Source organism: Pseudorasbora parva, chromosome 2 (genome assembly GCF_024679245.1).
Source record: "Pseudorasbora parva isolate DD20220531a chromosome 2, ASM2467924v1, whole genome shotgun sequence".
Taxonomy (NCBI): domain Eukaryota; kingdom Metazoa; phylum Chordata; class Actinopteri; order Cypriniformes; family Gobionidae; genus Pseudorasbora; species Pseudorasbora parva.
In genome coordinates, this window is record NC_090173.1 from 4,000,032 (window position 1) to 4,026,357 (window position 26,326).

Sequence of the window (26,326 nt, forward strand, 5' to 3'; positions counted from 1 at the left end):
GAGGCCTTGACACAAACACTGATGGAGGAAGACAAGGGGGGGAACCATCGTGTCCCTTGTTTTCTTATTCGAATTAGTTACAGAAGGGTGGGGGGAAAAGGCATTTGCTTCATCTTTCCTTTTGTTTCTGTAAAACACTGACACAAGAGTATAAAAGGTTGGACCTTCTTTTGTCTCCTCAGTTCACACTCGACGCAGGCATTGCCTGGTTGATTGTGGATTCATTCTTGCAAGGATTAAATCTTTATAAAGACACGATTGGCTAAGGTTTGTCTCTTATTCAGAAATGCAACGGAGTTGATATAAATTTTGCCTATACATTTGGTGTCAGAAGTGGGATTCCTTGGATGTGCCTTCCGGACCCTGAGAGCGGACGGTGACCGATCATCCTGGACGTTAGAGTCACAGCCTTACCCCGACTGATTCAGGGAGAAGGGCCGGCTGCTCTAGGGGTCCTGGAGGGTCCGACCACTGGAATTAGAGAAAACGAACCCGGGGTGGCAACGGGACGCTTCTGGTAAGAGACAAACTTAAAATTTGGGGAAGAATTTTAAATAGAATTTGGTTAAATTGAAATTTGAATTGATACGGATAAACCATGGTGGGAGTCTGAATCTGTGGTGAAATAAGACCTAGATTGGTCTGGGGGCCATTTTACCTAGATTGGGATTGGTCCCGGGACCATTTTACCTAGATTGGGATTGGTTCCGCCCGCGGTCAGGTAACCAGGGCATATAAAAATAAAAATAAAAATAAAAAAAGAGAGAATAAGACCTAGATTGGTCTGGGGGCCATTTTACCTAGATTGGGATTGGTCCGGGGGCCCTTTTACCTAGATTGGGATTGGTCCCGCCCGCGGTCAGGTAACCAGGGCAAAAAAAAACGGGCGTTTGAGTAAGCGTCCGTCCCGTCTGGTCTGGGTGAAGGATAAGATCTGTACGGAGACGTCCGACAGATTACTAGCGTGCACGCGAACAGCCACAGACTCAGACTGCCAATATGGTAAAATCCCAAAGCAAGCTAGCAGAATATGATACACCGGTGTTTTTGTCAAATGGGAAAATTATATGGCCAAAAATGCATGCAAGGTATAGAGAAATTAATTGAATTAATCATGATTTCCAAAAGAGGGAATGCTGTGTTTCACCAGGCTGAAAGTGGTCTGTTGAAGAGAGGAGATTAATCAATGGGCTGTTGTGGGGGATGTGTGTGAGAAATGCAAACTAACAGTGTTGAATGAAACTGATAGCAGAGAAAGGAAAATGTTGTCTGATCACACAGAAGCCACAGCTGTTTAAAGATCGCTGGTGAGTATGAGATTAAGCTATGGATAACAATTTATGATAACTAAATTAGAGCTAAAAATTTGAATGGCATGATGAGTAACTTGATTAGTCCGAATAAAGATTTTGAGACTAGAGAGCAAATGCTGTAAGCTGCTCTGCTCTGAAGATCGCAATTGAAATAAATAAGCAGAACGTATTAAGAAAATGGCCAGCAATGTTTAAATTATGTTTAGAAAATTATACGGCAACTTAACTGGCTACAAATAAATTGAGAACAAAAGAAATTCAAATTTCTAGATGTTAATGCTTATTCATGGGTTGTAAAATGGGTGGAATGCCATTAAACCCTAAAGGAAAGATCCCAGTAACTGAGGGATTGTATAATCTGATAACATTAAACCCTGAAGGAAAGATCCCAGTAACTGAGGGATTGTATAATCTGATAACATTAAACCCTGAAGGAAAGATCCCAGTAACTGAGGGATTGTATAATCTGATAACATTAAACCCTGAAGGAAAGATCCCAGTAACTGAGGGATTGTATAATCTGATAACATTAAACCCTAAAGGAAAGATCCCAGTAACTGAGGGATTGTATAATCTGATAACATTAAACCCTAAAGGAAAGATCCCAGTAACTGAGGGATTGTATAATCTGATAACATTAAACCCTAAAGGAAAGATCCCAGTAACTGAGGGAATCTGATAGCTAAATGTGATTTTTGTTTTGAAAAGGCAGATGAATGATACCATTAATTGCAAGACATTGTATGTTTTATTGGACCAGAGCTCTTCTCTGACTGTCCGAGCGATTGCCGCTTTAGACACCGCCTTACAGACTGGGAACCAGACTGAAACATGTCGATTGCTGAATAAAATGTGTGGTCAGCGGGGCATTTTTGCACATAACTGATGTCCACTCACCCATAAGGTGTTGAAAATGTGGCAAAATGAGACCACCAGACTAAATTTTGAAAACGAAACTAAATAAAGAATAAATTAAATAATAATTTTTTGGAAAGAAGGAGTTGTGATGATTTTAATTTTAATTATGAGATAAAATTAAAGACGATAAAATATGTTGCAAAGATACATACATTTCGATGTAGAGGATTTAAAATAAATATGCTCTTGCTCTTCTCACTTTTGCAAAACTCTGATAATGCTTATTTGACTGAAATTGGACTGTTGAAATAACTATAGGTGAGTTAATATGTTGGAAAACCTAGAAGCTGATGTTTTGGGTTGATTATTTGAAAATGTGATCTCAGTCCAAGGACAGAGTTAAAAGGAACATGTCTGATGTTTATTTGGAACCAATTTTAATTCATAGCCAGATCTTACACTGAGGTAGTGTGAAGAGTGAAAAGTTTGTGAGAATGCAGTGTGCCAGCCCTGAAGGCCTCAGAGTCTCTCTCTCTTCCCAAATCAGCTCAAAGCTGATATCTGGACCAGTGTCACAGGATGTCATAGGAGATAAAGACACAAGGCATCAGCTGACAATCATAGAGACAAAGATTTATTAAAAATAAACGATTGCCAATGAGAGGGCAATGATAAATATTCATGAAGAATATTTCAAAATTTTTCAAATATAGACTACAAAATGAACTAAAATGTTAGACTAATCTGTTATATGACCAGTAACTTCCATGCCTGCTCTTAGCCACCACCATGTACAGAACTGATGGCTTTGGTCACAGAACATTAAATTGTTATGACCAGATGTACTGGGTATAATCTATTAATTTTAATGATTAAGTTGTGTTGTAATTAACCTGTCTCCATGTTTTACCAATAGTAAGCAGACCAAACGGCTCTAGTGACTCTTGAATGCACTTTTCCCAAAGTTCCAAAACACAGCCGATCCTGTTGAGGGTCAAAGAACTCAAGCGGGGAGTGGGCACGAAGTGATTTTCCCAATGACGGGTAAGATTCTGTGTGGCCTGACGCAGAACAACCTAAGCCAGGGGGATCACGCTGACACTCAAACTCCGCCCCCAAAAGGAGGGTGGAGTCTATGTGAGGTGTGTACAGTTGAACAGATGTCTGTATGAGGCAATCAGACTCACTGTGTGGGGGGAGCTGTGTCTTGTAGGGGCCGAGAGTCCAGACAGAGATACAGCAGTCTGCCCCAAAGAAAGGCTCTTCAATACCGCTCACCAAAACAAAACAAAAACCCGCACATATATTGTGTTTGAATGCCAGGGAATGCCAGGGAGCACCCTGAGGGAAAGTTATGATGGTAAGGGGCATTCAAGAGCCAGCTGAGACCATGAGGTGATTGTCATTAACTTTTCTGGAGATCAGAACAAAATGTATTAATTGGTATCAGTAAAACTGTGTGATATTGAACTAATATGTCTCTATCATAGTTTTAAATCCTGCAGGTCATTAGATATGGCAGAGGATAATTCAGAGACATGGTGATGGCTTTGAGATGAGGACGAAATTTGAAGTTTAAAAAGAAGGTCTGGATAACAAAGGTATTTAAACTCAAGATAACTTGAAACAATTTCACAGAATTTAATACTATAAGTTGCTCTGAGTTAAAGTCTCAGAAGCTGTTGAAAAGATTATCTGTGTAAGAGACAGAGAGAGATAAAGTGAGAGAGAGGCTGCTTGTGGAAGCAGGGATGGCACAGTGTCTGTTAAAACTGAGACGGAAAAATAAATAAATAAATAAATACATTTGGAATCAGCTGACTTCTAAAAGACAACTTAAAAGTGAACAGACATGATTTGAAACTGGTTAAGAAACCAAGTAGAAGCAAATTTTGAGAATGAGCAGTTCATATTTATGCGTCCTGATTAAGGTAGTGTTTTAGCACTACATATAATAAAGTTAAACAACAACCTTTAAAAGAAGCTGATTATTCTCAATCTGATAAAGAAGATGATCCAGAATAAAATTGGGACGAGCTTTAAGTGGATTGATATCCAGCTCCGTCTGTTAATGTTAATTATGATTACTTTTGTCATTTGTGATGTTGAATTACACTCTGGATTAGTAAATGCTATAGATTTAGAGACAGAGACAAAGTGACAGATTGGCTGAAGTCACTATTGAAATTATCCAGAGACTCCATCGCATTTATGAAATGCTGGAGGGTGAACAAAGGAATAAAACCTCTAAAAATAAAATAAAAATAGTAAAAATAAAATAAAATAAAAAAGTTTAAGTTGTATGGTTCATAAGAAGGAAAGCATGACATTTGACTTATAAACAGAATTCCAATTAATGTAAGAGAATAATAAAAATAAAAAGGACTGTGATGCTCTCTGTGTGACTGGGGTTGAGATGAGGTAAAAATAGTGATTTTTTTTAAAACAAGTTTAAAATAAATTTTGGAATTATAGTACAAATTTGAATACTTTATTAAAGTAATTTGTATGACAGCAGGGAGCAGGTGGGGTAAAGTCTAGAAAGGTGGAGGTTTTGATATGGAGAGAAGAGGAATGAAGGCAGCAAGACAGCATACATGCGAATGAATGAGAGGAAACCAAGTGGAACAGTGAGGTTTACAGGGAAAAGAGAAGTAGGGGAAGAAGTCTGTGCAGGCAGGTTGGAATGGGTGGAGAAAGGTGTCAAGTCTGTTGATTGATAAAAGAGAAAGGAAAGGTGTACGGGACAGTAGTGAGACCAGCGATGGTGTATGGTTTGGAGACAGTTGCACTAAGGAATTGAGCTAGATGGAGGAAGGTGATTCGTTTTGACAACCCCTGAAGGGAACAGCTGAAAAGAAAAGAAGATTAAATAATATGAAAACCATTTGTAAGTTCTTGGTAAAATTATGATAATTTTGGAGTTTTAATTGACAAAACATTGAATGAAAAAATTTACTTTGAAGGAAATCCTAATTATTATATCATATTATACCTTATTATATCCTAATTGATAAAGAATTGGGTATTGAATATGATTAATCATTAATGTCACAAGAGAAAGATGAGTGAACGAGCTAATTGAATGTGATACAACCACATAATTATGTCGTTCTGATAAAGTTTTCAACATTAATACATTTTGATTTATGTTCATAAGAATATGATGTACAGTGAAGAACTGTACAGATCTAGATATAAACATGAAGTTGAGGTTGAGGATAGTGACCTCAGACATTTGAGCTTTAAACATAAGTCATGCCTGGGCAGAGGAGTCATCTGAACTGTGGGCAAAGCACAAATATAAACTGAAGGATGTTTTTATATATATAGACTTAAGGGCTTAGATTAATTATTATCTATATATTACTTATTTTTTTGTTGTTCAATTTGAATTGGACCTCTATTGGAGTCTGTGATGATTTGGATTAATCAAGAGAAACAATGATTGTTTCTTCCTTCATGTTTTCTAAGAGTGTGTATTTGGTCTCTGAGGAGGGACTGGGGGTCTGTCCAAGGAATGTTTGACGTGTCACTAAACAGTTGATAGCAACGAGGTGTCGTATGCTGGATTTTGAAGGTTTCACACCCCTTAATTGACAGGAGTGCAGTGACAGTGCTTACTCACTTAGCCCGGCTTGCAGATATGAAATATGAATCGTATATTTACTTTCACTGAAACACGAAAGAATCAAGATAAAGATTGCCTGGTTAAGACTGAAGCCCTGACTGAAGCATGTTGATGAAAGGTACAGGTGTAACAATTTACACACAATTATGTTTTGCGTTCGGAGTTGCGCATGATTTTGGGGCATTGTGAAAACACTGGAAACCGTCTCGCCATTTTGCGAATTGTGTCTGTTCCTCTAGACGCAATTTTTCTTGCCTGGCCAGGTTGATATCTGTAAATGCGCAGCGCACACTAATAACAAAGATTTGATTTCAACAGGAAACGTGAGAGCAGATGAGGCTACAAAGGCCGGGGCAGAGCAGCAGTCAAAGGAACCATAATGTCTTTTGATATGTGAATTTAACAAAAATGCTTTCACTGCTTTACAGAGTATGGAGACCTTCGCCACAACAGCAGAGACAGCTGTAGAAACGATGTGGCTGCACCGTTCAAAATGGTGTGGTGATGGCAAGCCTTGTTTACCCTGAAAATTATTCGATCATTATGCTAGATGGCTGCATGGATGACCAGGCAGCCAAAGGGGGAATTATTAAATATAAAACTATCTGGGGTACAGTATTTGATGAAATTTTTTGAAAACTAAACTGTCTGGGGTACAGTATTTGATGAAATTTTTTGAAAACTAAACTGTCTGGGGTACAGTATTTGAGTATTTGATGAACATTTTTGAAAAACAACAACAACAACAACAAAAAACAACAACAGAGGCCTACAGCAAATCTGAGACCATTTGAAAAAGTTTTTCGGAAAACCACCATTCATAGGAATGGAAGGGGGGTAAACAATAGCTTACATCAATATAATTGTGAATTATTGCAAAAGAAATGTCTTTGCTGTTTGTCTAAGATCTGTGTGCAGGTTAAGGGACCCGATATGGTGATATGGGACCTTAGAGCTGGAAGGCGTAAAAGTGGCTAGAGCTTTTGTCATGCTGATGATGACACAAATGGCCGTCAAGGTTGCTGAGAGAGAGAGAGACGTGGGTGCATGCGAGCCATTGCAGACGGGGAGAAGGAGCTGAGAGGAGAAGAGCAGGAGGCACACGTCTGTGCGGGGGGAGATCAAACACAAACATCACTTGGCATTATGATCTGAGGAGTAGAGAAACTGGCAAAACGTGGCGCTGAGGCAACCATTTCTCAAGTTAGAACCTATTGTAAGCCAAATGAATCGAGACGCGCGTAGAAGGTGATTGGACAGGATATACAACCATAGTTGTGCCATCTGAAGAGAGGTGGTGCCTTTTCATTAAGAGAGCAGAAAAGACTACAAGCACATCAAAGACCAATCCTCCTGACTTTCTGGGCGTACAACTGTGGGATTCATCTTGGCAACTGAAAGGACGGAGCAAGTAAAGTCGTAGCACCCTTTTGGAGTGCCTGGACTGTGAGGCTTGAAGAGAACAACATTAATACACATTTTAAATTTTTCTTGTGAGTTATCAAAGAATGATAAAAGGGGGAATTGTTGAAGAAATTTTTATAATTTATGTTTGAATTCACACAGAAGTCAACATCTGTCTCTGCCATACAGAAACACCTCAGTATGGAGTCACAGGACAGCTAGTTTGGAGACACCGGGCCTTAGGTGTCGTTAATTAAATCACAGCCACAGCCACATAGATTAGATCTTCACACAAACAAATTCTCTACTACATTTACATCATAAAATGTATGCCAGCCACACCTCACATTCCTATGCACAGTCATAAACCCTCCCCATCACCACTTGAGGCCTTGACACAAACACTGATGGAGGAAGACAAGGGGGGGAACCATCGTGTCCCTTGTTTTCTTATTCGAATTAGTTACAGAAGGGTGGGGGGAAAAGGCATTTGCTTCATCTTTCCTTTTGTTTCTGTAAAACACTGACACAAGAGTATAAAAGGTTGGACCTTCTTTTGTCTCCTCAGTTCACACTCGACGCAGGCATTGCCTGGTTGATTGTGGATTCATTCTTGCAAGGATTAAATCTTTATAAAGACACGATTGGCTAAGGTTTGTCTCTTATTCAGAAATGCAACGGAGTTGATATAAATTTTGCCTATACAATGTGTAAGTACAGAGCCTTTATACCGTGAGCATGAGAATATCATTGGATTAGAGTGAAGGCATTAAGTGACGTAGTAATTGAGTCTTCCCAGCAGAACTTATGCTAGAGCTTTCATTTCTGGCAGGCTAGGTATTCAAGACGCTGCTAACGCTATTTGGACTCATCAGCTGATTTGCATCAGTGCATCAGGTGTTCAAACTCCCCTTGCTGCTAATGGCCATGATATAACAGCGCGCATCTTCAAACAGATTCAGTCGCTCTAACTGCTATTGCTTGCTCTTTCCTGACTATTCTCTGTTTCACTCGTCAAATCGCTCATGCTGTTGTTTAGCCCCAAACGATTAGTGCTACTTACCTTGTTGTTGACCATGACTTCCAACACCTTAGAGGAGGACTCGTGGCAAAACGACTCATCTGAAGACACTCGAGCATTACCGATTCAACCGGACCAGGGGCAAGAAACCTGCCCGGATGACAACGCCGCCGTTCGTCGAAGTTCTCGCCGGTTGGCGAGTAAATCCTCATCCCGTCCCTGCATAGGCGATTGGCCCGTGGTCAAAATACTGGAAACTTTGTTTACTAATGACATTCAGCCTCCGAGTGGCGCTTCTCACGAGGATTTATTTATCCTCCTCTGTAACTCTTTGATCGTTCCAGCAGTAGACTTGCAAACGGTGCCTCCTCCTCAGTCCTCCGGGAAAAAGCACACTCTAAAGCGCAAAAAGTCTTGTTCGCCCAGGCCCGGCATACGAATCGCCAGAAGGTGACCCGGTGCTCATGACACTGTCTGACGTTCAATCTTCCCTCCTTGATATGGCTGCCAGAATTACGACCCTGGAAGATGGCTCCACCTTCAGACCTTCTTCGACTCCCGTCTCGGTTCCATCGGCGTGCACCTCTGCTTCAGCTACCACCTCCGACTTGCGTCTACACACGCGCCGGCCTCAGTATGATGACGTCATGACGGAATTCCTTCCTAAAAGGACCCTGGCGACCGCTGTACCTCTTTCCATGGGCTCGCCCTTTTTTCCACCAGCCGCTGCCATCTCTCACCAGCTAAGGAGCCAAATTTTGTCAGGTAATGATATTAATGTCGTTAAACTCTTGCTGGGCTCTGAGCTGTGTGAGTAGATTGTGGCGACGTATCTGTCGAGTTAAAAGATGGGGACCCTAGACTGTCAAAAACTTTTCCAGAGTTTTGCGTTGCTTTTGGCGTGTATAGAGACGTCATTTGTGAAGTTCATCCGACGCGCAGAGCCGAACTCGATACCTATTTGGCCATTATTTCCGACCTAGCTCTCTCTTATAGGGTTTTTTGTTTTTTGAATATTACTTTTTCTTTTATTACTAGAAGTCTTTTTCTGCAAAGGCAGCTATGTTCATTCAACGCTTCAACCAAAGACTGGACTGTCCCATGGTTGACCTCACGCTCATTAGTAGACATTTCACAGGACACCAGATTCTGTCCTGCTCCATTTGTGGCTCTCTCACACTCTACTACCCTGTGCTCTAAATCTAAGCCTAACTCTCACGTTTTCAATCCTGAACCAAGCCGTAAATCTGGCTCCCAGGTGAATAACCTTGCTACTCATCTTTGCTATAATTTTAATGAGAATATTTGTAGGATGTATAAATGTAAATATCGTCATGTTTGTAGCTACTGTGGGGATGCCCACCCCAAGTCTGTATGCCCGAGGAGAACACGCTTCCTCAAAGCAGAGAAAAAGAAATAAAACCATCAACTCCCATCAACGTTCCCAAGCTGGGAAGGGCGTTGAGGAAGCATCCGAACCGTTGTTTTGTGTTCATGGTTTTCTTGCTGGTCTGCTGTATTTGCCTGCTGTATCATTTTGCTGCAATAACTTATTTTCTGCGTCGCAGGAGCCGGAAATCGTGGATGCCTTGTTGGAGAAAGAGGTAAAAAAGGGTTTTATGATAGGCCCATTTGATAGTTCTCCTTTTCCGATTTTTAGGATAAATCCTATAGGGATTGCAACTCGCAAATATTCGGGGAAAAAAAACGTTTAATCATCGACCTCTCCGCTCCCCACAATAGTTTGGCTAACAGCGTCAATAGCCTTATTCCTTCAGCCCCTTTTTCACAGTCTTACAGCACTGTCGACGACGCAATCAGCTTCATTTAAAAGGCAGGATGAGGACCTTGGCTTGCAAAGGCAGATATTTCTGATGCTTTCAAAGTAATGCCTTTGCATCCTTCACAGTGGCATTTATTCTGCGTTCAGTGGAGAGAGAAAATTTATTTTTTGGTTAGACTCGCTTTTGGCTGTTGTCGCAGTCCTAAAATATTCGATACTTTGTCCGAGGCCTTGTGCTGGATTCTTCTTAACAATGAGAAGTTACCATTTATTCTCCATCTTTTGGATGATTTTCTCCCGGTGATTTTTCCTTCCGCAAAATCAGATCTTTCTATATCGGCTCTTAAACGCACCTTTTTTGATTTGGGCATTCCTCTCTCGGAGAAAAAGACCGTAGGTCCCGTTAAAGTTATTGAATTTTTGGGCATTACTCTTAATTCTAACCGCATGCAAGCTTCACTGCCCCTTGAGAAATTATCGTGCATTAGACAAATTATTAATGTCGCTCAACTTTCAAGGTCCTTTTCAAAAATGGACTTGCTCTCTCTTTTGGGCCACCTCAATTTTGCGATGAGAGTAGTTCCTCAAGGCAGGTCATTCATTTCCAGGCTCCTGGACCTTTCTAAAACTGCAAAAAATCTCACCTATGTTGTATTCTTGGACGCAGGATGTAGATCTGAGCTAAAATTTTGGTCTCCTAGATAAGTGGAACGGTATTTCCTTTTTTCTTAATGATTTCATGGAATCGTCTTTAGCTCTTAATCTCTATACGGATGCCGCGCCTTCCATAGGGTTCGGAGGGGTTTTCAAAAATGAATGGTTTGCGTGCGCCTGGACAGAAGAATTGCGGTCTTTACCTGCCGGCAACTATTCGACAGCCCTTTTAGAGTTGTATCCTATTATAGTTGCGTTCATTCTCTGGAGTAAACATTGGGCTAGGAAGCAAATTCTGTTTTTTTGCGACAACGACGCTACAGATCATGTCATTAATAAGGGGTGTCCATCTGTTCCATTCATCAATAGATTCATGAGACGTCTTACATGGCTATCAATTTTGGGGAATTATCATTTTCGCGCAAAGCATATCACCGGTTTAAATAATCAAATGGCCCATTCTTTGTCTCGTTTTAATTTTCAGAAATTTCATCTCCTGTGTCCAGCTGCAGCCCAAACGAGCCTGGAATGCCCTCCGTTCAGCCTAACCATTCTAGATTAAGAAATCCTCTCCAATCCTATGTGCACTCGGCCGCGCAGTACATGCGAGGGGGTCTGGCTAGCTCTACATTAAAATCATATGATTCAGCATGGTCTGTCTTCATCACTTTTTGTGCTTCTTTATCTGTAGCTGCTATGCCTGTCAATATATCGTGTATTAGTGCTTTTATAGTCCACTGCTTTGAGGATCGGAAACTGCAGCCTTCTTCCATCAAAAGTACGGTCGCAGGCATCCAATTTCATCTGCGCTGCCTGGATCCATCTGCTTCCAGTATTTTGGAAAACCCATCCATTTGCCTTTTTCTGAACGGCCTCAAAAAACAGTCACCACAAGGCAATGATAAACGTATTCCTTTTACTTTACCTTTGGTTAAAAAAATCATATCTCAATTACGGGATGGGTGTTTTGGACCTTACACTGATCAGTTATTAGAAACAGTCATTCTCACAGCTTTTTTTGGTTCTCTAAGGGGTGGTGAATTTTCTTCACATATGTATTCCTTGTATGTCTTTTGTCCTCTAATTTTCATGCTGACCTACTTAGGGGACCGTCCTAGTGCTGGTCTGCAGGAGCCGCTGTTCGTCACGCAGGCCGGGAAACCATTGAAGGGGGGATTTTGAAATCCACTGCCGCTTCAATATACCTGTATATATTTATATCCTAATTAAATTAATATCTATCTTCCTATATTACCTATATTATTATAATGATTCTATCCAGTTATGATTTTGCTTTTAGTTTCTTGTTTTCTAAAGTGTATGTTTGGTCTCTGACAGAAAAATTTCCTTTTACTGAAACACTAAAGACTCAAGATGAATATTGCCTGTACTATTGTGTGTTCCTCTCACTAAAAGAAAGCACATGTTATCAGTATGTTTTGGTAACAACTGGTTAGAACTGGAGCTTAATCAGCTCCAACTTTGGAGAGACTGTGTATCTGTGTATGTGCGCAATATTCTATGCTACAGATCAGAATGGTGTACAATGGGCACCCTAAGAGATGGGTGGACTTGTTGTTCTGGGCAAGCTGGCGCCTGCTCCAGATCTGGAAGGTCACTACGGGCCTAATTCTGGGTGAAAGCATCAACAAGTGACACGTCAGTGGAAACGTGCATCAGATTAACTGACTCAAGTGGAAATTTACCATGACTGTGCATTGTCTCAGAGCCAATCAGAACCATCCACATCGCAGTAATGACTTGGATAAGACCTTGAAAACGGTATAACTGTTGGGACAATTGTATGTACGATAGGGCGAGGCAACGAGACGGTGTGAGAGGGAGCGCGGCCTACGAACTCCTTGTGAGACTTGAAGCTGGCTTCTGCTTTTGAAACTGCAAACTATTCTTAAGTAATTTTTTCTTTTAATTAATTGCAATCCTGACTTTCTTCACCACTGGTCTTGGGTCATAAGCTGTTAACCCCTAACAACATTGTCTAGAGCCTGGTTTGCTTCTCACCTACGCCTCCTCTGCCAATTCTGCGGACTACCCCCAGACTGCTATACAGCCCATTCTCTACGCATTGGTGCAGCAACTACAGCGGCAGCATCCGCTCCGGTTTTAACCCTCAAAGCCATGGGGCGGTGGTCTTCTGCTGCTTATGACCGATACCTTCGTCCTGACATTCGGGCCATTCTCGATGCTCAGAAGGCCATGAGCTCAGTCCCCTGATTGGTTGTCTAAATAAACATTGTGCCTCATCTGCTAACCTACTTGTGCTTCTGCTTTAGTGACACTTGCTATGGATGTGCTTAACAGCTGCTTAAATTTCATTTTCTTTAATTTTCACAGGAAGTTGCAGTTTGTTTTGGGGGAATGGTTCAGCTCTTTAGTCAAAATCATGTGAGCATCCCCTAATGATGTTGCTGTACCCTGACTCTCTGCTAAATTCATGGTGCTCATGAATTCAGGAGACTCATCAATTAGAACCATACTAATTTAAGTATTTAATTGTCTAATCCATCCTCTTGTTTTATCTCAAAAGGATTGCCAGGTGTGGTTTGTTTGGGGGGAATAGTCAGCTCTCACAGCCCTAAACTGTGCGAGCATTCCCTATTGCTGCTGCTGTCCTCTGACTCTCTGCTATTTCGCGGTGCTCATGAAAGGTGAGAGGACTCCCTGAACAGAGCCATACCGACCAAAACATTCATTCAGAATTATCAACTTGAATTGCAATTTATTTAAAAATTCCTAAATTAGTTTTATTCTAATTTTGTTCTTGACTTAAAAGACCTGACAGAAATATAATTTTTTACCTCAAATACAAAGACATCACTTCCGGTATACACGAGCTGGCTTAGTTTACACCAACGCCAGAAGTGAATCTCGTACGCTCTGGTGTCACGAACATAGGTTGTGTATGAAATTTCATACGATTTTACGACATTCTTACGTTATTGTGTGTACAGCCAATCCGTATATTTTGCGAAACGGTGGTTTAGATGATTGGATTGGCAAGTGTATAAAAATGTACATATAATATAATGCTGAAATGACTAAGGGTCTATATGAAATGTATGGCAACCTTTGTTATTTGTGTTTGTTTTTGTTTGCTTATTTGTCTTTTACAGTTTAAATATGACAACCAAGATTGAGGCACTTGTTCAGTCTCCACCTGTCAAGATGACAGTGGAGATGACTAAAGATATAATACATTATTTCAGTCATTATATATGAGAAAAGACTATTAAACTGATCGATAATTATACTATTATACTGATCTGATAGATAACACTGTTATTTCTCACAATATGACATGTATGAAACATTCATAATACAAAAACACTAAGATACTTAGATTAATACCATGCACAACATCACAATAAGAATCTATAAACTATAGATTGATTTTAAACTACCTTTAAAATCGCACATACATCTCAGAGATGTCTATTTGATGTGCCCGTTTTCATATAGAGGAAGTTTATTTTTATTTTTATTATGACTTTCCTTCATAAAAAAAATACTAATTCTATATTAGTAAGAATTAAATTCAAGAAAATGAACACACTCCTGAAGATGAACTTTGGTTTATGTTTAATAAATATGATACTGCTGTAAATTGATCAATCTTTTCACTTTATTGCAACCTACACATGACAATTGACATGAATGACATGAATCCATGACAAGAGTCCTTTCATGCCTTTCTGACACATTGAATCTCTTGTTGCAGTGTTGTTTGTTTCCAGTGTGAATCTTCTGGTGCTCTTTCAGTTCATCATCTCTAATGAAGGACTTCAGTGTTGTTTGTTTCCAGTGTGAATCTTCTGGTGCTCTTTCAGTTCATCATCTCTAATGAAGGACTTCAGTGTTGTTTGTTTCCAATGTGAATCTTCTGGCACTTTCAGTTCATCATCTCTAGTGAAGGACTTCAGTGTTGTTTGTTTCCAGTGTGAATCTTCTGGTGCTCTTTCAGTTCATCATCTCTAGTGAAGGACTTCAGTGTTGTTTGTTTCCAGTGTGAATCTTCTGGTGCTCTTTCAGTTCATCATCTCTAGTGAAGGACTTCAGTGTTGTTTGTTTCCAGAGTGAATCTTCTGGCACTTTCAGTTCATCATCTGTAGTGAAGGACTTCAGTGTTGTTTGTTTCCAGTGTAAATCTTCTGGTGCTCTTTCAGTTCATCATCTCTAGTGAAGGACTTCCATGTTGTTTGTTTCCAGAGTGAATCTTCTGGCACTTTCAGTTCATCATCTCTAGTGAAGGACTTCAGTGTTGTTTGTTTCCAGTGTGAATCTTCTGGTGCTCTTTCAGTTCATCATCTCTAGTGAAGGACTTCAGTGTTGTTTGTTTCCAGTGTAAATCTTCTGGTGCTCTTTCAGTTCATTATCTCTAGTGAAGGACTTCAGTGTTGTTTGTTTCCAGAGTGAATCTTCTGGCACTTTCAGTTCATCATCCGTAGTCTAGACTTCCTGGACTGAAACGCACCACCGTGTCTTTTCTGCTATAACATTATAAATTAATCTTCTTCTTTGTGTAAATCTTCAGGTGTTTCTTCAGGGATGAGGCCCAACAAAATGTTTTATCACAGTGATCACAGTTAAACGATCTTTTTTTCAGAATGAGTGAGAAGATGTGATTTCAGTGTGGAGGACCGAGAGAAACTCTTCCCGCATTGATTACAGGTGTAAGGTCTCTCTCCGCTGTGGATCCTCATGTGATTTTTAAGGTTTTGTTTACATGGGAAACTATGCCCACACTGATCGCATGTGTATGGCCTCTCTCCAGTGTGCATCTTCATGTGCCTCTGAAAGTTTCCTTTAATGTTGAAGCTCTTCCCGCATTGATCACATGTGAAGGGCTTCTCTCCGGTGTGGATCCTCATGTGAATCTTCAGGCTTGAGTTATCTGCAAGTCTTTTTTTACACTGAGGGCAGGAGACAGATTTTATTGCTTCTGTTTTCCCTTTCTTGTTCACGTCTAGCAGGGCGAAAATAAACATTAAATCATGTGAGATTTCAAATGAGAAACGTAAAAAGCTCAAGTCAAGATCAATGAAGAGTTTTAATGCCATGTAATCTGCTCAACAATCTGTGCACAATTATGACCTATTTTAGAGGGATAGTTCACCCAAAAATTAAAATGTGATGTTTATATGCTTATAGTTTTACTCTCATGCTCTTAAATATGACCATTGACATGCATTATACAACTGGCACACAGCAACGGTTGGAGTTAAAAATCTTAATTTGTGTTCTACTGAAGAAACAAACACACCTCTTGGATGCCCTGGGGGTCAGCAGATAAACATCACATTTTAATTTTCAGATGAACTAACCCTTTAATGTCATGAAGTTGATTTGTGTTATAAATCACTAGTTTGGTTGTTCAGTCTCATGATGATTGAATGAGGAATGAAGAATAAACACCAACCTCTTTGTTCTTCAGTCTCATGATGTTTTATTCTGCAGGGAACACTGGCGTTCTCTCTGTCCTCTCCTTCCAGCTGTTTTTTGGTAGCTGTGCCATGAGTGTTCTTCATATGAGTGAACAAAGAAGATAACTGAGCAAAACTCTCTCTGCATGGATAGCAGTGATAAGATTTCTCTACTGTATGGATCCTCATGTGTTGCTTAAGATAGCTTTTGAAAGCAAAACTCTTTCCGCATTGATCACACGTGTGCGGCTTCTCACCAGTATGTACACTAACATGAATCTCAAGACTTCGTTTATCTGTGAAACCCTTCTCGCACTGATCACATGAGAATGGCTTCTCTCCTGTGTGGATCCTCTCATGTGTTTTTAGAGTTTCTGACCAACTAAATCTCTTGTCACAGTGTGAACACTTGTAAGGTTTTTCTCCAGTGTGAATCTTCTCATGTGTTTTCAGAGTTGATGACTGAATGAATCTCTTGTCACAGTGTGAACACTTGTAAGGTTTTTCTCCAGTGTGAATCTTCTCATGTGTTTTCAGATATGATGACAGACTGAATCTCTTGTCACAGTGTGAACACTTGTAAGGTTTTTCTCCAGTGTGAATCTTCTCATGTGTTTTCAGAGTTCCTGAGCGACTGAATCTCTTGTCACAGTGTGAACACTTGTAAGGTTTTTCTCCAGTGTGAATCCTCTCATGTTTTTTCAGATCTGATGACAGACTGAATCTCTTGTCACAGTGTGAACACTTGTAAGGTTTTTCTCCAGTGTGAATCCTCTGGTGCCGTTTTAACTCACTTCCTGTAATAAAAGTCTTCTCACACTCAAAGCACATGTACTCTCTCACACCAGTGTGTATTTTCTGATGTGCTTTTAAATTACCCAGCTGTGCAAAACTCTTTCCACACACAGAACATGAATGTGGCTTCTCCTTCTTATAAACGCCGCTGTGGATCCTCATGTGAAGTCTAAGATTTGATTTTTTTGTGAAGCTCTTCCCGCACTGTTCACATGTGAACGGCTTCTCTCCGGTGTGGATCCTCATGTGACTTTTTAGGTGTGATGAATGCATGAAACTCTTCCCGCACTGATCACATGAGAATGGTCTCTCTCCGGTGTGGATCCTCATGTGAACTTTAAGGTCTGATGATTGTGTGAAACTCTTCCCACATTGATCACATGTGAAAGGCTTCTCTGCAGTATGACCTCTCATGTGAATCTCAAGATCTTTTCTGTAGAGGAAGCTCTTTCCACACGTGCAGATGAAAGATTGTGTGGCTCTTTTTTTCTTTATAAATGTATTTTTAGCCTTTGAGCGACTCAAAGGTTTTTCTCCAGGTTTGACTTGATGTTCCTCCTCCACTTCACTCAGTTCTTCACTCTCCTCGCTCTCTTCCATCAGGTCTGAAATCAAAGATAAAATAATTATTGTCAGTAAAGCAAAATAATTGAGAGAGAGCGAGAGAGAGAGAGAGAGAGAGAGAGAGAGAGAGAGAGAGAGAGAGAGAGAGAGATGAAGTGAAATGAAACAACTGTGATGTAATAGACAACTGCTAAAACCAGGCTTGTTTAAAAGGTTGAATGATTCTTTGATGCACATAATACAATTAATGCCCCTTATTCTTAATAGTAATGCTAAAGTAAGTATTTAGTTTCAAATGAAAGAGATGAAAAGGTAAATCAAACAATGTGTGGTGGAAAGCTCCACCTTCACACCTGATTCCTGAGCTTGTTTACATGGCTGTTTAAAGCTGGCAATATGAAGAAAGACTGTGGTTTGGGAATGTGTTTTTGAAAATGTCCACCATTGTGTTACATGACGGATTTGAGTATGGACGTTGCAAAAGATGATCCATTTTCCAGAAGGGGGTTCTGAAGAGTCATAGTATAAATTGATTGGGTCATAAAGTGCAAGACTTGGTAAATTGTAAGTCAAATGAGCCGGATTACAGAGACTCTCACCTATTGTTTTTAATAGCTTGTGTAGCCCATACCATTCTTTCAATAGTTATGCAGATTGGATTAGGACTTGTGAAACTCTAGAGTCTGGGGCAGGTAACTACACTTCAATGCTTCATTTGCATCGTGCCTTTAACAAGCTTTGTCTCTATCTCCAAACACTGACCACGGAAAGTGTATATAAACTACAATGAGACTTTAGCTGAATTGATGACTGGAGCATCACAAACAATCCTCAAAGAATCCTGCTGAAGATACGTCAAGTATCCCTGGCCTCAGTGTCTGAATTTCAAACCGTTGCATTGACTTCCATTCATACACTTATGAATGCGGGACACTGACACACAAGCTCAAGTGATTCTCACTTCATTCCTGTTCAAGTTTACAGTGTCTGCAGAAACCCTCTTACCCAAAGTTACAGTAAGAAGAATAAGCTACTGTGGATTACTTATATCATTTACGAGAAATACAGCTTTATCTGTAACATCAGTATTTGCTTGAGTTATGCTTACATACCCTGTCCACCATTTTGGAAACTTAATTTACTTGATACAGCTTGGTGGTTAGGTAAAACAACAAAAATCCCATTTAAATTTATCTAAATATACTAAAGTGTTGAGTCTTCCTATCATGAATGTTCTCCAGCATCATGAATGAATGAAGAATAAACACCAACCTCTTTGTTCTTCAGGATCTTCAGTGTGTTTCATTCTGCAGGTTCTGGATCACTCGTGTTCTCACTGTCCTCTTTAATACACTCAGTCTTTGCAGATTTCAGCCCTTTATGTAGCATTTATTGATGAACCGTGAAGCTCCTCCCACACCAGTTCATCAATAAATGATGTGGGAGGAGCTTCATTGATGATGTAATTGCAGGGGGCAGAGCATTGCTGAGTTTGAATTGCAGAATGGGAGGAGCTGATCTGCCAAAATAAATAATATAATATACTAATAATATACAAACTGGCACATCTTAAAGTCCCCCTGTGGTGAAAATCAAGTTTTTAAAGCTGTTTACATTCTGTTATCTGTGGTGTGTTTAATATGCTTTCAGACAAAGCATGAGCATTGCTGAGTATTTTCTCTTTAAAAACTGCAGTGATCTAAAGACAGTCTCAAAAATGTGGTTTGAAATCGCTGGTGTTTCTGATGTCACAAACTACCTTTGAAACAATCACGTTAACGTTGTAACACTTATTTTGGTCACATATTTAAAAAAACGGGATCCATTCCTCCAAGAGCAGAGTTAAGTATATTTAAGTTTTGTCTAGAAGATTACCCAAACAAGCACATTATTGTTGCTGTTGCATATATGTCAACCAAACATTACATCCAAAGAAATAAGGAAAATTTACAACTACCCTTTGTTAGAGAATTAAAGCCCAACCATAACATGTTTGAGTCCAGTTAGAAATAAAGTGAATTTCTCACCGCTCCCAAATAGCTCAGGTAAAAGGTGAAGTATTTAAACACTGCTGATGTTTTAAAAGGGGGAAAAGAACGAAAGAAACTCCAGGCCAGATTATGTTCACAGAGTAAGTTACCATGGTTTACCTCTTTCAGAAAAGGGCTTGATTTACCCGTTTAACATTCCTTCTATTCTGAAACAGAAAACCCAGCAGTTTCCCTCATTTCAAGTTAACAAACTCAAGAGTTTTCACTTCACCTCCTTTCTGAAACGGGCCACAGGTGAATGCATTACAACAGAACTAAATAATAATGATGATGATAATAATAATACATTTTATTTGTAAAGCACTATGTATACATACTACATATTTGTAGTCATCAAATCCCCTCAGTCTGCTGAGCCCAATGAAATGAGCTTTAAGTGTGAATTTACAGGAGATGTGAAGACATCATCATAATAAATGAGGTGAAAACAGGAACTATTGAGATGAAATAAAGAGTCTTTTCAGCCGCTCTGTTAATATTGATGGGCCAAAATCAAGCTAGGGAAGATCGCTGGTAGATTTGACACAGAATGGCCATATACATAAATGTCAATACAGATGAATATGAATACAGTTTGCCACTGGAAACATAACTGTCTCTGATCAGTGTCCTGCACTTAGAAACTGTTACATGATAAAGATGTAATTATTTACAAGAATGTAGTACATTCTTATAAACAAAAACATATTTTGATTTACAGTTATTTAGCAGTAGTGGTTGATGATTATGTCATTGGTGTTTGTATTGTTGATGTTTTATCCATGTCATATTGTGAGAAATAACAGTATTGTCTTTCAGTAGAGCAGTTGAATAGTCTTGTGTCAAATATCCTGAGTGTAATAATGTTTGTAAGAGCAAACAGTCAGAATAAAGTGAGATGATATGCTGATGATCCTGAATGTCTTGTTGAATGAGTGTTGATAGTCTGAGGCTCATCAATATTAACAGAGCTGCTGAAAAGACTCTTTATTTCATCTCAATAGTTCCTGTTTTCACCTCATTTATTATGATGATGTCTTCACATCTCCTGTAAATTCACACTTAAAGGCATAGATCACCCAATAGTGAAATGAAAAATCTGTCATCATTTACTCACCCTCAAGTTGTTCCAAACCTGTATGAGTTTCTTTGTTCTGCTGAACACAAAAGAAGATATTTGGAAGAATGTTTGTAACAAAGCAGATAGAACAACCATTCACTAGTATTTTTTACCTTCTATGGTAGTCAATGGTTGCTCTATCCTGGGCTGGACTGGTAATCTGGACTGGTACTGGACTGGTAATCTGGTGGGCCGACGCACTTAGAAAAGAGAGTTTAAAAAGTGTTTTTTAATTTTTTGTTATTTTTTTATTTTTGTACCACTGACAACATTGGTTTGTCTTCTGAATTGACAAGCCGAAGCGAGAGAGACCTCCCCTCCATATTAGGTGCTTTTTTCTATTTATTTATTGATTAGTATTTGAGTGCATGGAACTGGTTCGTATGTATAATACGCAATAAAATGCCTATCATATGCACAAAATGAGTTTTGGCGTATACATTCCACGACATTGCACACTCATACTATTTATACGCATTTTTGTGAGAATACCCTGATTAAAAAATGTTGCTATATTACTTAAATTAATATTGCAGAAAATAAATCACTTTCATAGAGGCTGTTTTCGTATTTTCTACAGGTGTTTTTTTACTTACAAATATAATAGTTTATTATATATGTTTTAGGCCTATATAGTTTTAGAAACCATATAGCCATATAATGAGGAGCAAGGTTTGTACAGTCTATGTTTTTTACCCGGTGACTACCATGATCTTCCATTTAAATGAAACTGGCCTACAGTTAAACTATAGTCTATAAAACAGCTTTAAAGTTTGGATCCCATGAATTAAGGACAAAGCTTTTTTTTTCCTCTTTAAAAGTTTTATTAACTTTTTTTAATAGGTTTAATGAAACTTAATAGCCTCATGAAAGGTAGATATCAGTGTCTTACTTAAATGATGTGTTAACTCTTGAAAAATATGATTGGTCAACCCAAAAATGTGATCATTTACTCACCCTAATGTCATTCCAAAGCTAAATGAATTTATTTCTGTTTAGCATAAAATAAAATGATTTGAGTTTTTTTTTTTTTTGTTCATACAATATTCAAATGGTAGCCTAACCAAAATGGCTGGGTTGCCAACATTCTTCAAAACATCTTCTTTTGTGTTTCCCAGAAGTCATACAGGTTTGGAAGGACGCGAGAGAGAGTAAATGATGACAGCATTTAAAAGAAGTAAATTTACTTTACTGCATCCTAGCTCAAAATCATCAGTGCTTTACTGCCAAGGGCATTTCTGTGTGACAAAAAAAGCAATATTAAGTTTATCTGCATTTGCCGCAAATTCGATAATATCTAGCATTATTTGTCCTTGTCCTAGTTTTATTTATATACTCCAATTTAAGGCCCCAACCCCAGCAAAAACATTCACGGGGAACTCATGGGCCGGATGTGCTGGGTATGCCAGAGCCGAATGTTACCCCCAGTCCAGCCCTGGCTCTATCTGCTTTCTTACAAACATTCTTCCAAATATCTTCTTTTGTGTTCAGCAGAAGTAAGAAACTCATTCAGGTTTGGAACAACTTGAGGCTGAGTAAATGATGAGAGCATTTTTATTTTTGGGTGAACTATTCATTTAAAGCTAATTTCATCTGCAGTCTGAGGGTATTTGTTGGCTCCTACATGTACATTAATTTGTCTTTATGCTTTCAACAGTTTTCCCACCATTATTTGGAGGAATTTACTTTATTGTTGCGTCCCTATATAGTTTAGGTTTGGAGGAACATGCAACAGAATACAAATGGTGTGATCTGACAACAAGTTTCAATCACAAAGCCATGTGCTTTAACAAAGACTGAAAACAACACAGTGTCAAAAACAGGTTTTTATTTTCATCCTTCAAGGCCAAAACAAAAAAACATAAACCCTTAAACTATTTGGGAGAAACTAAGCTACACAAGAAAACACACAAATACAATAAAAAACTAACCCCTCAAACTAGATTAAACAGGAGAAAATGATTCCCAAATAATTAACAATATAAACTTAGTAGGTAAAGAACAATAACCAAAGTATATGTAACACAGGCCAGCTAGTAGTCACTGTGCAAGTGTAAGGCTGGACTAGCGGCCTTACAATTTGGTGACCCGGCGACGTGATGTTGCAACTCTCTTACGAGCAACGAAGTATGGCTCGCTAGCTATAGCTTTTCAGTGAAGTATTGGATTTCAAAAACCAACAAGAGGTTTGAGCTTCTCTTTATTCAACTGCTGTGGTAAGTAAATTTCATTGCCTTTTAGAACTGTTGAGGGAAAGTTTATCTGCAACTCACACATATAGACACATTTATAGAACGGGTCGGTATACCCAGTATAGATCAGAACTGTAGAAATCCGATATTGTGTAAGAATTAGACGTGAAACATGACTTTCCAGGGACAGCACAGCTGTAGTGTAGATGAGGAAATTATGGGAATACTAGGCGTACAACTACAAGATCTCCTTTTTCAATTAAGCGACAAAGGATTTAACATGAAGTGGACCAATAACGAAATTATATCCTGGTATTCTGCTAAGGGCGCGCAACTAAAATCAAAATCAAAATACAAGAGAATTCCCGCTGCAATTGTTTATTTGCTTCGCCGTAACGACCTCCAAACAATGGCCGAGAATGAACGAACGATAACAAATATCAAAGAAATTGAAAGATTGCGATCGGACGAATTACAAATGTTAAGAGCAAAAGTCGAAGCGGCAGCATACGAACAACGAGGGTGGGCTAGACAGCGCGAAGAAATGGCAACAAAAATCGATCAGCTCCAAAGAAAACTGCAAACCGGCAATAAATGGAGCTTGAGTGATCGAATGGAATTCAAGCGTAGTTCAGGCAGACCACTGATCGCTAAACGTTATCAGCTGACGTTCAGCTGATTTGTAACTACACCTACTCTAATCAACTATAGTATTTAAGCTCATTCGAATTCATGTTACTCAGTCTGTCGCACAGACATTTACAACACCCCAGAGATCATTGTCAGTTACACAGCCACATGCGACTAATTAAAGTCCTATTCCTTACCTTGATTTGCGCGACAATGGCCTGCTCCGATACGGAAGAACATGCCATCTTCTCCGAGGATCTGTCCGAAGAAGCTCAATCCAACCAAGATATAGATGAAATATCCATAGAAGCCCAACCACCTCCAAGACGAAGCTCTAGATTAGCGGCTGCACAGGAACAAGAGTCTATTCCACTTTCAGAAGTTTCCACTCCACGACCTTCCGGACGGAAAGCGTCACAAAAAAGGAAACATTCGTCTATCGAGCCTCTTCCAGTGCATATCTCCAAACAAACAAAGTCCTCCGCATCTCGTCCTGAGCCTCAGCCTAACGAAACCATCCTAAATGCCTTATCTTCAATTCAAAATGTCTTATCAAACATGGATGTAAGGCTACAAGTGCTTGAGAATCAGCCACACACCAACTTTTCTCCGATTCAGAAAGCTTCAGGAATTCACCCACAGGCGACGCTCGCCGGTAATGTTACGTCTCGCGAAAGCCTCGATTTCCTGCCAAGAAGAACACTCAGCTCTGCCGTTCCAACAGCTTCACCTGGAGTGCCATTCTTCCCACCAGCCGCAGCAATCACTCCTCAGTTGAAGACACAAATTCTGGCAGGTAACGATATTAATTTAGTAAAGATATTGTTATGTTCTGAATCTACCGATAAACGAATTGTTGACTGTGGAGACGTATCTGTGATACTTAAAGAAAGTGACCCAAGACTCTCTAAGAGCCTTACAATGGCCGAATTCAACATTGCATTTGGAGTGTTTAGAGACGTTATTTGTGAAATCCAACCTGAAAGAAGGCAAGAACTTGACACCTACCTTGCAATTATTTCAGATCTAGCTATGTCTTATGGCGGCACGCTGTTTTACGAATATCACAAGTCTTTCTCTGCCAAAGCAGCCATGTATATACAGCGTTTCAATCAGAGACTGGACTGGTCAGTTGTTGACTTGGCATTAATCAGCAGACACTTCACTGGTCACCGTACCCTCTCATGTTCGCTATGTGGTTCATTTTCTCACACGTCTTCCTTGTGTCCCAAAGTATCCATCTCGGCTGGCATTACTTCCAAGCCGGATGTTGGGGAATCTCAGGTGGTGAAACCGGCAGCTTTTACACCCCTGTGTTTTCGCTATAATGAAACCGTCTGTAATCGCTCTAACTGTAAATTCATTCATGTTTGTAGCTATTGTGGCGACAGTCACCCAAAGACAGTTTGTCCTCGAAGAAACAGTCGTTTCAAGAAACAATAAAAGCTGTTCCATCTACTCCTATCAACACAAGTGAACTCAAGAAAGCTTTAAAAAATCACCCTAATCGTTGTTTTGTGAGCTATCTGTTAATTGGTTTGCTGAAGGGATTTTTTGCCGGTTTATCGTTTCTTCCTGCCTTCTCGTACACATGTAGTAATTTCCAATCTGCTATCAAAGAGCCCAATATAGTAGATATTTTATTGGCAAAGGAAGTAGATAAAGGTTATATGATCGGCCCCTTTTCTGAACCTCCTTTCAACGTGTTTCGTATAAACCCTATTGGTATAGCAACGCGAAAATACTCCGGTAAAAAGCGGTTAATAATAGATCTTTCTTCTCCTCATTCTAATCATGGCGTTAAAAGTATTAATAACTTGATTCCATCCGAACCCTTTTCTCTTTATTATGCATCCATCGATCATGCTATTAAATTAATTAAAGCTGCCGGCAGAGGTGCTTGGTTAAGCAAAGCGGATATAACCGATGCATTTAAAATTATGCCCCTTCACCCGTCCCAGTGGCACCTTTTTGGCGTTAGGTGGCGCTACAAGGCATATTTCGCCGTTAGGCTTCCCTTCGGTTGCAAAAGTAGCCCGCACATATTTAACACTCTATCTGAAGCCTTGTGTTGGATATTATCCAACAATTATAAACTGCCGTTTGTGCTCCACCTACTGGCCGATTTCTTAGTTATTGATTATCCAAATTCTGATCCAAATCATTCCATTCTTACACTTAAAGAAACATTTGTTAAACTAGGAGTTCCTCTGTCGGAAGAGAAAACATTAGGTCCTGTGCGCAAATTAGAATTTTTAGGAATCACACTGGATACTATCTACATGAAAGCCTCTTTACCTTTAGATAAACTCAACCGTATCAGAGAATTTATACAAGCTTTCCTGCTAGCTTCATCAGTCACCAAACGAGAACTTCTCTCTTTATTAGGGCACCTTAATTTCGCTATGAGGATCATTCCTCAGGGTCGTACTTTCATTTCTAGACTTTTAGAAATTTCAAAATCAGTTAGTAATCTTCATGATTCAGTATATCTAGATGAAGGCTGCAGGTCAGACTTGGCATTTTGGGTCAAACTTTGCAAGTCTTGGAACGGTATTTCATTTTTTTTACCATGATCATTATGAAACGTCCCCTGACCTACGTTTTTTCACTGACGCGGCCCCATCATTAGGTTTCGGTGGTATATTTCAGGACCAGTGGTTTGCTGATTCCTGGCGGACCGAAATTACTAGTTTGCCTTCTGATCTCCATTCCACAGCACTATTTGAATTATATCCTATTGTAGTTGCATCTATATTATGGGGAAATCAGTGGTGCAGGAAGCAAATAGTAGTGTTCTGCGATAATAATGCTACTGTTAACATTATTAATAAAGGACACTCGTCTGTTCCTTTCATTAATAAACTCATGAGACGTCTTACATGGTCAT

General features: G+C 39.5%; 1 protein-coding gene across 1 annotated transcript in view; it reads right to left on the reverse strand.

Annotated features, from left to right (window-relative positions):
- The window catches only part of LOC137048117 (uncharacterized), a 137,932-nt gene that overhangs the window by 49,407 nt on the left and 62,199 nt on the right, over positions 1 to 26,326 (reverse strand). The window contains 4 exon segments of the mRNA XM_067426123.1: positions 8,254 to 8,261; positions 15,324 to 15,553; positions 16,295 to 16,882; positions 17,063 to 17,328. Coding sequence (XP_067282224.1) covers positions 8,254 to 8,261; positions 15,324 to 15,553; positions 16,295 to 16,882; positions 17,063 to 17,328 — 1,092 coding nt within the window.